Source organism: Eleutherodactylus coqui, chromosome 9 (genome assembly GCF_035609145.1).
Source record: "Eleutherodactylus coqui strain aEleCoq1 chromosome 9, aEleCoq1.hap1, whole genome shotgun sequence".
Classification (NCBI taxonomy): domain Eukaryota; kingdom Metazoa; phylum Chordata; class Amphibia; order Anura; family Eleutherodactylidae; genus Eleutherodactylus; species Eleutherodactylus coqui.
This window is the reverse complement of record NC_089845.1, coordinates 90,365,573-90,381,002: the sequence shown is the minus strand read 5'-3', so window position 1 is coordinate 90,381,002 and position 15,430 is coordinate 90,365,573. Positions and strand designations below refer to the sequence as shown.

General features: G+C 47.8%; 1 protein-coding gene across 3 annotated transcripts in view; it reads right to left on the bottom strand.

Annotated features, from left to right (window-relative positions):
* The window catches only part of ASXL3 (ASXL transcriptional regulator 3), a 156,728-nt gene extending 141,946 nt beyond the window's left edge, over window positions 1–14,782 (bottom strand). Inside the window, exons 1-4 of one of the 3 annotated variants that reach the window (XR_010786614.1) lie at window positions 14,599–14,782; window positions 3,662–3,766; window positions 3,246–3,369; window positions 2,072–2,880 (exon numbers count right to left, since the gene is read on the bottom strand). Coding sequence is in view for 1 of the 3 variants with exons in the window: in XM_066578046.1 (XP_066434143.1) it covers window positions 14,599–14,652 (54 nt within the window). In the remaining 2 variants the exon portion in view is untranslated. Of the gene's footprint in view, window positions 1–2,071; window positions 2,881–3,245; window positions 3,370–3,661; window positions 3,767–3,870; window positions 4,400–14,598 lie in introns of those variants that run through there. The other 2 variants (XR_010786615.1, XM_066578046.1) reach the window with 2 other exon arrangements.
* Window positions 14,783–15,430: the final 648 nt, after the last annotated feature.

The window sequence follows — 15,430 nt, the reverse complement described above, 5'->3', positions numbered from 1 at the left end:
GGTGTGCGTGACGCGCATGTAGCAGAGCCGTGTGTGGTATGTGTGACGCGCATGTAGCAGAGCCGTGTGTGGTGTGCGTGACGCGCATGTAGCAGAGCCGTGTGTGGTGTGCGTAATGCGCATGTAGCAGAGCCGTGTGTGGTGTGCGTAACGCGCATGTAGCAGAGCCATGTGTGGAGTGCGTGCCACACAGGTAGCAGAGCCGTGTGTGGTGTGTCACACGCACATGTAGCTGAGCTGTGTAGTACGTGGCACATATAGTCTCCTAATGATTACTAGTAACTAAAATCAATAGGTTTGGAAAGGCTTAAGGTACCTTTACAAGTGACAAAAATTGTTCAAGTAATAGCTTGAAAGAGCAAATAAAATGATAATTGTTGCATTTAAATATGGCCACCTACAGGTCTTCAAAAGAACTCTCGTTGCTACAATCTTCAGCTGGTTTGCTTTTTGAACGTAGTCCTCGCTGCTGCGGTCATCTCCTGCTAGCTTGGTCCTTGAAAGTAATCCTCCTTGCTGCGGTCATCTCCTGCTAGCTTGGTCCTTGAAAGTAGTCCTTGCTGCTGCGGTCATCTCCTGCTAGCTTGGTCCTTGAACGTAGTCCTCGCTGCTGCGGTCGTCTCCTGCTAGCTTGGTCCTTGAAAGTAATCCTCCTTGCTGCGGTCATCTCCTGCTAGCTTGGTCCTTGAAAGTAGTCCTTGCTGCTGCGGTCATCTCCTGCTAGCTTGGCCCTTGAAAGTAATCCTCCTTGCTGCGGTCATCTCCTGCTAGCTTGGTCCTTGAACATAGTCCTCGCTGCTGCGGTCGTCTTCTGCTAGCTTGGTCCTTGAAAGTAATCCTCCTTGCTGCGGTCATCTCCTGCTAGCTTGGTCCTTGAACGTAGTCCTCGCTGCTGCGGTCGTCTTCTGCTAACTTGGTCCTTGAAAGTAGTCCTTGCTGCTGCGGTCATCTCCTGCTAGCTTGGCCCTTGAAAGTAGTCCTCTTTGCTGCGATCGTCTCCTGCTAGCTTGGTCTGTGGCGGACACTTGGTTCATCTGTTATCACAGGTAAGTGACAAGGGGCTACATGTATTTCTTTGTCTGATATGTCAGTGTGTCCTTAATGTGGACTCTCATTTTATTGAAGATTTAAGTCAATTTTGCTTTATGTATTTTTCTACAGGACTACATTTGAAACTAAAAGCAATGGCAACGATCGGTGTGCGTATGAAGCTATGACAGTATGTTGTCTAATCTTCTCGTTTTATCCTTTTTCAAAAGCCGCAGTTAGGCCGGGCTCACACGAGCGTATCAGATTCCGGCTGCGAGCCCGGCCAGTGACCCTATGTACAGCACTAACCTGTGTTGCGTATGATCGCGGAGGTTCGCAGGCAGTCATATGCAGTACAGGTTTGGGTTTTTTTTATTCGTATTCCCTGCGCTATCACTTAGCAATGACGCGGGTATCTGCAGCCCATACGCATCCATTGATATCAATGGAGAAGGTCCGCGTGTGATCCGGGGTAAAAAAGGAAAAACCTGTGGGTTTTTTTCCCACTCGCGGAATACGCAATTCCTATCTGCGTGTGTGAAGGGGGAAAAAATTTTTTTTAAAATACATGTCCTTCAATACCCGCGTTTTACCACCGATCGTCCACGGAATCCACTTGTATGAGCCTGGCCTAAAGCATATGTGCATGAGATGTGTTTTGTAGCAAATGTACTTGCATGTTTTGCCCGTTTGCTGTTGAACACCAATGTTTCACGCTCTTGCATTGATTGTGCACATTCTGGTTTTCAAATTCCAGACAGTTCATAGCCGGAAGTTGGAAAATTAAACAGTTGGGTCACAGCAAGGTTACGGCACATAAACTTAGTCTGTTTCATTCGCTTTTAATACACAGATGGCACACTGTATTGCAAGTCAGTGAAACAGGTGGCACAACATCCACATGTTATCCCATGCGATGCCGCAAAGACATGTGCACCCGATTATGCCTTTGTAGCACCACATCCGCATACTGACCCATGTGCTCACAAGTGCAGAAATAATGACAAATAGTTTACTGCAAAGTCAAGTTTTTATTTTCGCATTGTAAAAAAACAACTCCAGATAATATAAAAAGTTAGTTGTCTGCATATACTGTACAAGTAATCTATATAATAACAACCTGCCAAGCAAAGGCACCAGGGCCATTCAAAAAAAGTGCAATACCACTCACAACCCTGGATTGCGATCTCAGAGAAGCACTGCATATGAACAGACTCTAGCAATACAGTTGTTTGAACTTCACACCACCACCGGCCGGATGTAATGTCACTAGTCTGCGTTTTTGCAGTGTCCACCATTGTCAGTGGACTGTATGGCTGCCTCTCATTGCCATAGCACATAGCAGGCCAATAACACTCTTGTCTATAGTCTTTGGACGTAGACTGATAGAATGAGATTTTTTCACACCGCTATTTGACATAATGCCAAATGCGTTCTCCACCACTCGGCAAGCCTTTGACACATGACTATTATACAGTATATAGAAGTCCTTGAAGAAATGGCTACAGCAGACCTGGATGCGAAGGGAAAGCTTCAAATCCAATCAACACAAAATTCATATTTTCTTTGTTTTCCTCGTCACTGGGCAGACAAAGATCATTCAGCTGTAGCAACTGTGCAAATCTGGCCTGTTCAAGTACTCCACCATCTGATACCCATCCATTCTTCCCTATGTCGTGATTTGCATTGACAGTAGCCCTGAGAATTACACTGAAATGACCCTTGCAGTTGTAGTAATATGAGCCAAAGTGATGTGGTTGCAGAATCTTTACTCATGCCACAATCGAGACGCTGCCACAATCACTGGAATTCGCTCGTAATCGTCTTCCACTCTTCTGTGGCCTTTGGGAACTGCAAGAAAAAAATTATAGTAAAACTGTGCAACAGCCGAGGAAAACAAGTAATGAATAGTACCCTTCACGTAGTCTGCTTATAGGGCTCTGAAAATGGCATCACGTTTCCAGTAGTAAGCCACCTAAAGCTGGCACCGAAACAGCGGCTGTAGAGTGCAAATCGTGCAGAGCCCTTCCCATTGCGAGAAAATGCATTTTAACAGCCAACCATTATTCTACACTGGCACTGCATCAGGCATAATGGCGACTCTTTTCAATGAATGGCTTCACCGCAGTCAAACTTTGGGACGATTCTTCTTACATCGTTAAGTAACTCTTACAGAAATATGGGATGTTTTCAAAAAGTTCTCGAATAAAACCCACATGTGACAAGATCTCCCTTTTGTTGAAGCCACTGCCTCATCCAAGATCTCCGCCAGGGTTTAGAAGGATGGCTGTTCTTCCATTTCATTGCTGTGAGATGAAGCCGTCGTGCCCAAATAATGCCCTGTCAGATGTAGAAATAAAACACGAATTAACATTACGACTCACAGACAATTTAGCATTGCAACACACTAACCTATGTAACATATGTATGTATATATTGCCGTGCTATGTACAAACCTAGGCTATAATGGGCCATGGTGCATTTTTTAGCAAAAAAAAAAAAAAAACAAACAAAGAAGGAAAGTTTGCTGTAACCTGCATCAATCGAGCGCCCATAACAGGCAAACAAATAGGAATCCACACATTGTGTACATCTGCTACACAAACATCACATCTGGCACATATGTGCTTACCTCTGTTTTTTGGAAAAGAATAAGACAAGAGAAGTTCGGGCCACGTGGTTTTGTAACTTTGTACACTCAAAGATCGCTACATCTGCTCCCAGTTCGCTTGTAGACCTGTACAGAAATACATAAAACTAAATTCAAGAAAATGCAAAAGTATGCATTAAAAACACACTGAAAATCACACAAAGCAGATACATATTTCCCCTCTGGCTTACCTTTGATAACACATGTTCCTTCAAAGGCCAACCCAACGGGACACGACTGCAGCAGCGAGTACATCTTCGAAGACGAAACCTACCAGAGACCGTAGAGGCGACTGTTTTTCAAAGACCAGCAGCGAGTTTCAGTCGAGGATCACACGTACGTACTTATGTGGTTTCGAGAATTAATGAGCACTTAGTGGACTCGACGAGCAATGAGCATATGTTGGGAAGGGGGCAAAATTTCAAATCCACACCTTCCAACAGGAACAATAGTTGTTCAGTGTAAAGGTATCTTTAAGGACATGTTCCGCTGCAGAATCCCACCTGTAAACCCATGGCAGCAATCCACGGCTGTGCCACACATTTCTGCCACGGTTTTTGCGGTGAATTTTCATGTGGATTTAGCCCCGTCAATGGGCAAAATCCTGATGTCTCTTCTTCCCGCGGATCCACGGAGAAAATTCAACAAGTGTGAACATACCCTAACAAACATCTGGGAATATAGCATAGGCAAGAACGATTGAGGATATGATCACACGTGGCACATTTCTTGCAGGAATTCTTGAAACTGAGGATTTGTTCTATATATTTGAAGGTCGTCACTTTTACATCATCTGCATCTAGCATGTGTGAATATACCATAAAAGAAAAGTGCAGCCATTAAAATAAGTCCGTTTAGACATGGCTTAAACGTTAAAGCCTTAAAGGAATGGGCCAAAAACAATATTTATTACCTATCCATAGAACCACCCACGATTAAGTGAACGGAGGTCCTTCACGCATGTGCGCTACAGATCAGATCCATTCACTATCTATGGGGTTGACAGACAGCCGAGTACAGTGCTCAGCTGTCTCTTCTGTCACACACTTGAGCGGTCAGACCTCCCGCAATCTTATTTATCACCTATGCTGTGGCTGTGTAACAAATATTTTTGGTGGGTCAAACCCTTTAAGTTAAGGCATCATGTTGGACATGCATGCAAGAGTGAACCAAGGGCACTTGTCTGCAGATAACTTCTCCTTCCTCAGTGTTGGAGGTTTCTTTAAATGGGTTACATGAGTAGCGCAGAAACTGAGAAACTGTTTTAGATATTCATGTATTTGTTATAATAATTATATATATATATATATATATATATATATATATATATATATATACACACACACATACATACATACATACATACATACATACATACACGCACACACTTTAGTGTTGCACTACATATACGTCCTTGTTTTATAGGTCGGCCGATCAACAGGCCACGGTGTGTGACGCTCGGACTGTAGAAAGGAATGAGAGTCTGGAAGACAGTTATAGGGGTGGTCCTGTGGACTTGTTGGGCCCAGGAAGAGGCAGGTGCTGGCTGAAGACAGAGGGTAGTGTTGCCGTTACATCGTCAGGTGGGGATAATAAGAGTCCGTATAAAGGGGAGGTTTAGCGCCATTCAGAAGATGCGGTAACGCAGGACCTGGTCAGCTGTGCAGGCAGGATTGTGATTCTGAAGGAGATTGAAGCCTGCTAGAGAGCTGTGGTGACCGGAGGTGGGATGATCTTGACATGGGCCTGCGTGGCGTGGAAGAGAAGGTGGACTGAGGGGAGAAGGCAGAGCGTGAGCGAGTCCAGAGATGGAAGAATTACAGCGGGTATGCCAAATAAGGGCTACAGTGCAGTTCATGGAGAGGATGATGAGCTAATAAATGATTACTACTTGCATGGAGCTGATAAGAGTGGTGCGGTGTACATGTATGTGTGCGTAAAAGATAGAACGTGCGGCAATCTTTATAGCGTGTGTATTTCATGCAAAACGTGTGATTGTCCACATGGGAGCCCACTGGCAGATTGGTACAGCTTATTATGCTGCGATAATATATCCATGTGAAGGAGCCCCAAGTCTTTTCTGATTTTTATGCTCAAAGGGGTATTTCAGTAATATCTCTAATCAGTGGGGGGCTGACTGCTGGGACCCTCACCGAATGCCAGGAGTCTTGTCTCTGCCTGTGAGACTGGCAATGAATGGAGAGGCCGCGCAGTTTCATGAATGTCTGTGATTGGCCAAGCCGGCTGTCAATCAGCCGCCTCATCCAATCAAGAGGAATCTCCCCCTGGGAGGCAGGGATTTAAATCCCTGTCACTAACAATAGATGCTTTGCCGGCTTGACAAGTGTCCAGCAGCCGGCCCGGAACTACAGAGAACACTGACAGGGACCCCAACGACATCTGCTAGGTGAGAATGGATTTTTTCCCCCCTCAGGTAGTGTAGAACGGGCATTTAGCGCTGCCAAGAACGCAGTACCAAGTTGTGCCGTGTTCTCCACAGCGCTCAAACCGCTGCCCACTCATTTCAATGGGTGCAGTGAAAAGGCAGCACTACACGCTGTACAAAAACTTCGGTGTGAGAGAGGCCTTATAGTGTATTTTAACCAGTATCCCATCAAGACATGCCACAGGCAAGCCTTAATAGGCAATCATTAATAGCAGTCCTGGGGGACTTCAGAAGGCCCCAGACAGCCATGACACCTGGACATACTGCAATCTCATTGGAGCATCATACGCCCAATCACTACATTTAAATGCTGCTGTCAGAATTAGGGCAATTTTTAGAGAAAGCAGAGTACATCAAAGGCATCAGTGTTCTATATTTTATCAAAAGTCTCAGAATTTCTCAAAGTGAGTGACATTCTCTGTTTATACACTTAAGGAATTGCATTAGTTTAAGTGGCTTTCGCAGCATAATATGTGATGGCATGTTGCTAGTACCCAAATGCCAGACCTTCACTAAAATCCTTAAAACATGGGGGCTACCACTTGTCCAGCAATGCTCCCAGCCATCAGCGGCGGAGGGCACTACCACACAACTACTTTCACCTTAAAGGCACCCGCACATCAGGGGGCCAGGTGAACGTTACCTTGCTAGAGAAAAGTCACCAAGGTCCCTTTGCTATCTAGTCCAGTCCCAGAGATTGTGTCAGCCCTGAACAGAATATTCCGGCATATCCTAGCAATATACACCAACAGAGAACGTAACTTTACATTGTAGAGTCGATACAACTTCAGAAGTCAGTGTCTGCTATTAGAAAATATTTCAATCTGCGTAGAAAATAAAAATGTGACATGAGAACCTTTAAATACATTAACAGACCTTCTCTGTTCACACAATTTCACTTGCTTACTGAAATCGCTCTAATATATAATCATATTCCCAAACAGTATATCTACTGGTTCATGCTTTACTCAGTATTATATGAAATATGTAGCAAAAAACACACATTAGTCCAATAAAAGTGTCATGTCCCTTTAAATCTGCAGTTACTTCTGTCCCCATGGTAACTGCATTTCTGAACAGCCAATAGGATTGTTGCTTTTGAATTTGACAAAGGAAAACGAAAAAAAAAAAAGGCCTTCGACTGTTATATTTCAACTGAGTGAAAATAGAAAACTGCGTTGACTAGGATATATCAGATACTGAACAGAATAATAGAATATAGATGACACCAATTAGTCTCATCACTAATATTCATGGAGGAGAGCTCATTTTTGGTTGGAATCTGTAAATGAGGAGTTTTAAAGCCAAACTAAAACATAAAGCGGTTGTACCAGAATAGACTTCCATCACCCATCTAAGAGTCTGATCATCGAGGGTCACCACCGATTCCAAGAAGGAAAACTTGTGTCCCCCTCTCCTCGTCACTGCCGGCTCGCTGCACCCATCTGCAAGGACATCGAATTCAATGGACTCATCATGCGTGCCGAGCGCTCCATTCATGTCAAGCTCAGCTATCTCAGGCTGTTGCATTGAAATTTCACGCAACTTCCCGGTTGGAGGTTCTTCTTCCGATCCGGCTCAACATAATGGAGGAGAAGACATTGCATTCAGCACTTTCTCTTCCATTCAAAATCCAGGCAGCTGGGTGGAAACGGAACGAGCCCAGTTATAATCAATGGGGTACGTTCGGCGCTGTTCTGTTCCGTCCTGAGACGGAGCCGCTTGGCCGCAGGGATTCCCCTTTCTCGATCCCTGAGCAGGAAAGAGGAACATTAGGTATACATGTGTAACCACCCTTCGGCTGCTCTCACAGGCGTCTGGAACCACGCTGCATCTTTAAATGCAGTGTTTTACAGCGTTTTCAAACACGTTCAGAGTTTTTAAATGCACCCCATCGTTGCAATGGGTGAGGAGTTAGGTTTTTAAAAAATTAAATAGCTGAAATGCACAAACACCCATCTGAGAAGTCCCATTGAAATCCATTGAGGCGCTTTACAGCATGGCGTTTCAGATGCCGCGCTAAATGCTGTAAAAGACGCCCATGTGGCAGCGGTCTAACCGAGCACTTTTGTGGAGGGTGAAAATCTTTGTGCTGACATTGTAAAAGAAGAACGACTGCAAACACAAGGTGTTTAATCCAGAGCGGACAGATACTTGTTTACTCACACAGGAGACAATATTGTGCCGTGTTTGCCGAGAAGTTCCAGCTGTTCTGAAGGGATACATTCTTCCGCGCCATTTCGAATCAAAACATCCTGACTTAAGCAACTTGGACATAGATGTAAAACAGATTTAGCGCTAACACCCACGGATGGCTTATAGCTGCAGAATTAACGGTCAGACACCCGCCGCGAACTCTGCAGCAATGTCCGTCCACAGACATGCTGTGGTAAAGGATTCTCTCATGCACACAAGCGGAAATTCACGGCGATTTTTCGCTCACGGGGGAGAATCGCAGCATGTTCTATTCTATGCAGAGAATTGCGCAGACGGCTTCCATTACAGTCAATGGAAGCCGTTAGTCCCACAATACTTCTGCTGTGAGCACAGTGGAAGTACTGCAAGAATCCGCATCACCGCCGGCGCGTCAGGCGCTACACATGTGTGCCGGTTCGCCGAGTGAGACACTCACGGCGGATCCAGACAGGTGAGTATAGGGTCTATGGGGGATGCCGAGTCAGATTCCGCTGCAATATTTCGCAGGCGGTATCCGACCCGGCTGTGGGCATGAGCTCTAAAGCATTCCCATTATGGAAAAAGCTTAGTGGCAAACAAGTTTTTCAAGCAAGTAAACTCAGAAAATGAGTTGGTTACTAAGGTTAGTTTTCAGATTTCTAAACAAACTGCTGTTGGGAAGTCTTTTACGGATGTCATAAAGAAGTGCTTGCGGATTATGTCCCGATAAAAAAAGGTATTTTTGAGAATAGAAGCCCCATATGACCGTGCAGCGAAGACCTGCGGATAGATCCAATCACCTTAATGAGAAGTTAAAGCAGGCAAATGAATTCAGCTATTCCTTAGCAATGGATGAGAATTAGAGATGAGTGAGTATACTCGCTAAGGCACATTACTCGAGCGAGTAGTGCCTTAGCCGAGTATCTCCCCGCCTCTTCTCTAAGGATTCGGGGGCTGGCGGGGGAGAGCGGGGAGGAACAGAGGGGAGATGTCTCTCTCCCCCTGCTCCCCGCCGCAACTCACCTGTCACTTGCGTCGGACCCCGAATCTTTAGAGACAAGCGGGCAGGTACTCGGCTAAGGCACTACTCGATCGAGTAATGTGCCTTAGCGAGTATACTCGCTCATCTCTAATGAGAATCAATCTGACCAATGCTGCTCAACTTCTAATTGTCAATCAAGATGTTGACGACAACTTTGAAGTAACCGAGGAGCTGACTGGTTTGTGCTTCATGAAGGTCAAACTACTGGAAAGGAAATCGCAAATCAAATGAACAAGTGTGTAACTGAAAAGTTAGGCATGAAGTTTGAAAATTTAGTGGCCATGTGACCCGATGGCGCTGAAGTTTATTGGTTGAGCCGTGGAAAAGTATTGCAACGTTTTGCTGCTCTCAAGTAAGAAATCGTTCAGTTCTAAAAAAAAGGGACTCAAAAACATTGGAATTATGATGTGTATTTTTAACGTGACATCACAGGTCACCGAAATGACTTCGAGGGAAAAGGGAACTAATTTTTCAAATTATTGCTGCAATAAAGACTTTTAAAATGAAACTGCGGCTCTTCAAAAGTCATAAGATGAAGTGTGGCGCTTGTATGAAACATTCAGTTGTTTAGACATGGCAAGGTAGGCCGGGCTCACACAGCCGTATGCCAAATCTGCTTGCGGAGGCCCACATTGGATTTCAGCTGTGAGCCCGGCCGTGACTCTGCACATGGCTGCATACTCACGCAGGCGGTCATGCACAGTACAGGTTTGTTTCTTTGTATGACGCGGGTATGCAACGCCCATACGCAATACAGCGAGTATATCCGCAGCCATAGAGCACAATGCTGCGTTCTATTTTCTGCAAGCAAATTACATAATTCCAACCGCTAATTTGAGCAGAACTGCGTAATCTAATGTATTTGATTGAACCGCATATTACTGCGGATCCATCGCTCGTGGAATCCGCAATCACTATCCGCTCGTGTCCCAGCGGCCTTAGGAGAAAAATACCCCAACAACATAGAACTTTTGATCCAGGAGTTTGACAGCAGATGGACACTGTCCAAGGAAGATCAGACTCAATTTGCAATGGAAGACGCCCGTGCGATTTTCTGCACAAAGTAGAACATGCTGCGATTCTCCTCTGCGGACAGAAGGTTTGCTGATGATTTCCGTTCGTGGGCAGGGGAGAATTGTTTAATACCGCATGTCTATAAACTGTCATTGCTGCGGAATTTGTGGCGGGTGTCGGATTTCCGCAGCGATCATCTGTCCATGGGCATTGGGCCTTAATGTGAACACACATGGTCTATTATGGACTTTAATAAAAACAACCAACCATCAACTACCTGATGAAGGAGTGGAAGTGATTTTGAGAACATCGATTTCACATATGATTCCAGAGTACGATAAACTGATTGCTAACAAGAAGTGTACTACGTCCCAGTAACTACATGTCAACGGTAAGAAAACCTGCCCAGTGTATTCAAAACGTGTACCGCTCAGCAAAGCAGCTTAATGATTAAACTACAGAATAGATCACCGATTGCAGATGGATTACCTTTACTGACAAAGAGCCCAAGAAGTTTGCCAAGTTTACTTTTGGCCCCTACCTACTGCCAAGTTGTGCAGGTCTGGCCTAGACCATCCATGGAAGGAAAGGAAGAGCGAGCAAGAAGATGACAGATAGGAGAATTGTTTAAAGACCTGGATGAAGAAGAGAAAAACAAGAAGAGGCAAATATAGCGAAGAGATCAAGATCAACGAAATTCCCACAAAAAGCAGCAGGATGGGGCAGCATGACGTCTGCCGTTATGTCAACCAGTAGGGGAGTGGAAAGACAAATGCCGTTTGGTCAATCCTGCTAATAAATCTCTTGGTGAATGAAATAATACATGGATTGGCAGATAAGGACTCCAATCAACGGATACTAAATCAATTGATAATAGGATATTAGGGGACTCACTTGGTGTGGCATACCCGTCGGGTAACAGGCGACCACACCACCAGCCCAAGGGAACCTTGTCAAATACCCAATGCACAAATCCCTGGAGAGGTCTTCAAAGGGCACAGGGAGAGCGTCAAGGGAAGAGACCCCCAGGACGAAGACCCCGGTCACATAAACACAACAAAGTAATAAAGTAACGAAGGACCCCGGGCTCCTGGAGTATGGGTACATCGCATGAAGTAAGTGCGCCCACCTTTCACATTGCGATCCGTTCTCCAGGAGCGCAGGGATTCTTTAAAATTGCTTTATTACTTGGTTTGTTAGCCAATAAAGTTATATGGCAATACTAGAAAAAAAAACTAATAATAATCATCACCATGAGGCAAGCTGCACACGGGCGAGCCGGATGATGCATGCGGGAGCCCACAGCGGAATCTGGCTCTGACCCCGGCCGACGATTGCGGATGACCGCAGACGCTCGCGATCAGTCATGTGTAGTACTTTTTTTTTTAATCTTTATTTTTCCCGCGCTGCCGCAGGTGCCTGTGGCCTATCCACAATGTAAATTGTGGATGGGCCGCGGGTCAGATGGCTTCCATTGACTTCAGAAAAAGAACATACTGTGATTTTAACTCAATCCACAGAAATCACAATCATTATCCGCTCATGTGAGCGGATATGCTAATGTTCTGTCCTTTCAATGTCCGCAAAACAAACCCGCATGCTTTAATTAATTTGCGGATGCCCATGCACCGGCTCCTTAATTTGCGGATTTCTCGTGCAGATTCCACAAATCAAATCCACCAGTGGACATTGGGCTAAGGGTGTATTTACAAGGGCGCAAGGAACAGTGCACGGACGGATTACATAGCACATGCAGCGATCTGTCAAACTTGGACCATCAGATCAAATGAACGTGTTCTTTTCCCACGCGAGCCCCATTCACATCGCAATCAGACAGATCTCACCGGCCATGTGAATGAGCCCTAAGAAATCACAATCATTATCCGCTCATGTGAGCGGATATGCAAATGTTCTGTCCTTTCAATTTCCGCAAAACAAACCCGCATGCTTTAATTAATTTGCGGATGCCCATGCACGGGCGCCTTAATTTGCGGATTTATCGTGCAGATTCTGCAAATCAAAGCCACCAGTGGACATTGGGCTAAGGGTGTATTTACAAGGGCGCAAGGAACAGCGGACGGCACATGCAGCGATTTGTCAAACTTGGACCATCAGATCAAATGAATGTGTTCTTTTCCCACTTGAGCCCCATTCACATGGCAATCAGACAGATCTCACCGGCCATGTGAATGAGCCCTAAGATAGAAGGTGGTCGCTAATATAACAGCCACTGAGCGGCCGCCTGGTGACCACCCCCTATACAGACGCAGCCGTACGTATTTTAGTCATTCCATACGATGACTGCCTGCCATCGCTCACCGTTACACCGTCTCATCCGAAGAACGATTGTTTTGGTTGAAATTGTCATTTTCCATCAGTTTTAGTCTAATGCATATCTGGGGACCTCTCTGATACGCCCACATTATACTGAAAACCTGCTGCGGATCTTGGCACAGATTTGAACCCCCCTATTTGGAGAGGTGAGAACCCCAAGCATGTACCGTCCGGCTGTGGAGTCTGCCCGCAGCATGTGGGTGAAGCTTCTTGGGATCGCACCCCCGATGCAAAAAAAATGCTGGAGGATTTTTGGTAGCAGATTCGATGTGGAGATCGGCAGCGTTCCTGCGGGGTGAGCGCACCGTCAGGGCGAGGTCACACGTAGACGATTTGTTGCAGATTTTGGCGCGGATCTGCAGCAGATTTCACCCCTTCAATTTGAATTCCATTGAAGTGAAACCTGCTGCAGATCCGCACTGAAATCCTGTTCAAGTAGTCCCAGAATACCCTGTATAGATTTCTAAACCCGCCTGGTAACAACATAGCGCCATTATATATTACATATGACCGCTGCACCACAGCAGGCGCGTACGGACTCCATAGATGTACGTTACAGATATCAGAGGTACGCCGGGCCTGCTTGGAGTGTACACCGTATACTGCAGATCTGTATGATGGCACCTATATCCGCACACACCTCTGTACGGTACTTCCGGTCAGACACGGCGGTTTATCCAGTATTACATAGAAGCATATGATAAGCATCTGTGGTACAAATATAATTGGCTATTTGTAGCCCTCCATTTTGTCCTGCATCTCTGCGACGTATTACATGCCAGCCATTACACACCAATCTAGTAGCCCGGAGGCAGTGCTGTGGGCACCCCAAGCGTGGCACCTCCCAGGGATGGAGGCAGCGCTCTGGGCACCCCGAGCGTGGCACCTCCCAGGGATGGAGGCAGCGCTCTGGGCACCCCGAGCGTGGCACCTCCCAGGGATGGAGGCAGCGCTGTGGGCACCCCGAGCGTGGCACCTCCCAGGGATGGAGGCAGCGCTCAGGGCACCCCGAGCGTGGCACCTCCCAGGGATGGAGGCAGCGCTGTGGGCACCCCGAGCGTGGCACCTCCCAGGGATGGAGGCAGCGCTGTGGGCACCCCGAGCGTGGCACCTCCCAGGGATGGAGGCAGCGCTGTGGGCACCCCGAGCGTGGCACCTCCCAGGGATGGAGGCAGCGCTGTGGGCACCCCGAGCGTGGCACCTCCCAGGGATGGAGGCAGCGCTGTGGGCACCCCGAGCGTGGCACCTCCCAGGGATGGAGGCAGCGCTGTGGGCACCCCAAGCGTGGCACCTCCCAGGGATGGAGGCAGCGCTGTGGGCACCCCAAGCGTGGCACCTCCCAGGGATGAAGGCAGCGCTGTGGGCACCCCAAGCGTGGCACCTCCCAGGGATGAAGGCAGCGCTGTGGGCACCCCGAGCGTGGCACCTCCCAGGGATGAAGGCAGCGCTGTGGGCACCCCGAGCGTGGCACCTCCCAGGGATGAAGGCAGCGCTGTGGGCACCCCGAGCGTGGCACCTCCCAGGGATGAAGGCAGCGCTGTGGGCACCCCGAGCGTGGCACCTCCCAGGGATGAAGGCAGCGCTGTGGGCACCCCGAGCGTGGCACCTGGGGTGGCACCTCCCAGGGATGGAGGCAGTGCTGTGGGCACCCCGAGCGTGGTACCTCCCAGGGATGGAGGCAGTGCTGTGGGCACCCCGAGCGTGGCACCTCCCAGGGATGGAGGCAGTGCTGTGGGCACCCCGAGCGTGGCACCTCCCAGGGATGGAGGCAGTGCTGTGGGCACCCCGAGCGTGGCACCTCCCAGGGATGGAGGCAGGGTCACACGTCCAACCGTAAACTCCCCCGACAACAAAGCCCCGGCTCCTCCGGCGGTGCAGGCTGGGAAGAGGAGGGAGCGCAGCACCTACCAGGCGGGCAGCCTCGGCCCAGGTGCGGTCCTTCTTCTTCCTCTTGTCTTTCATGTTGGCATCTCATTGATGGTTCTTCTGACGTGGGGCTCCACGGGCTCTGGGCGGGGGACACAATGGCTCGGGGCGCACGGCTCAGCTGACAGCTCTGGGACGCTCCCGTTCCCCCTCACAACAATACACAGTGACGTCACGGCGAATGGCGACCCGGTGCTCTCGCGAGAGGTGAGGCTGCGGCGGCCGCGGTGCCCAAAGCTCGCGAGGTCTTCGTGCGCGGCGCTGCCTGGAATTCCAGTGAGCGGGGCCGGGGTTTCCCTGCGCTGGTCCCCGCCTTCATCCCAGCAGCCTCCTGCTGACGTCCGTCCCCTCCCCGGCCGCTGAGGCTGGAGGTCCGCCGCTGCTGGCGGTCACTGGGCGGCTGCACAGGGAAGACTTACCGCTGCATGGAAGGAATAGGCTGCATTAATGGCCGAGCATTGAATGGACCTGCCGCGCGTTATCTTATACGGCTATAGTCACACCGATGTGCCCTTTTTTTTTTTTTTAATTTCAACCGACCAATCAAAAATCGCAGCAGGTTTTATTTTGTTGCGATGTTCAGACAAGAATCCCCCCGTGAAGTCTATGAGTGCGTTTACAAATACGGATTACACTTGTTTAAAGCAATAGAGATCCGTTTTTATCATCTGTAACCATGGTGATTACACAAGCATCATGCGCTTTTTACATGTGGAAGAATCGGATGTCAAACGGAGGAAAATCGGATGGAAATGCATAAAAATTGGTCAGATTCTTCAGGACAATAAAAACAAAAAAAACCCTGTAAATATAC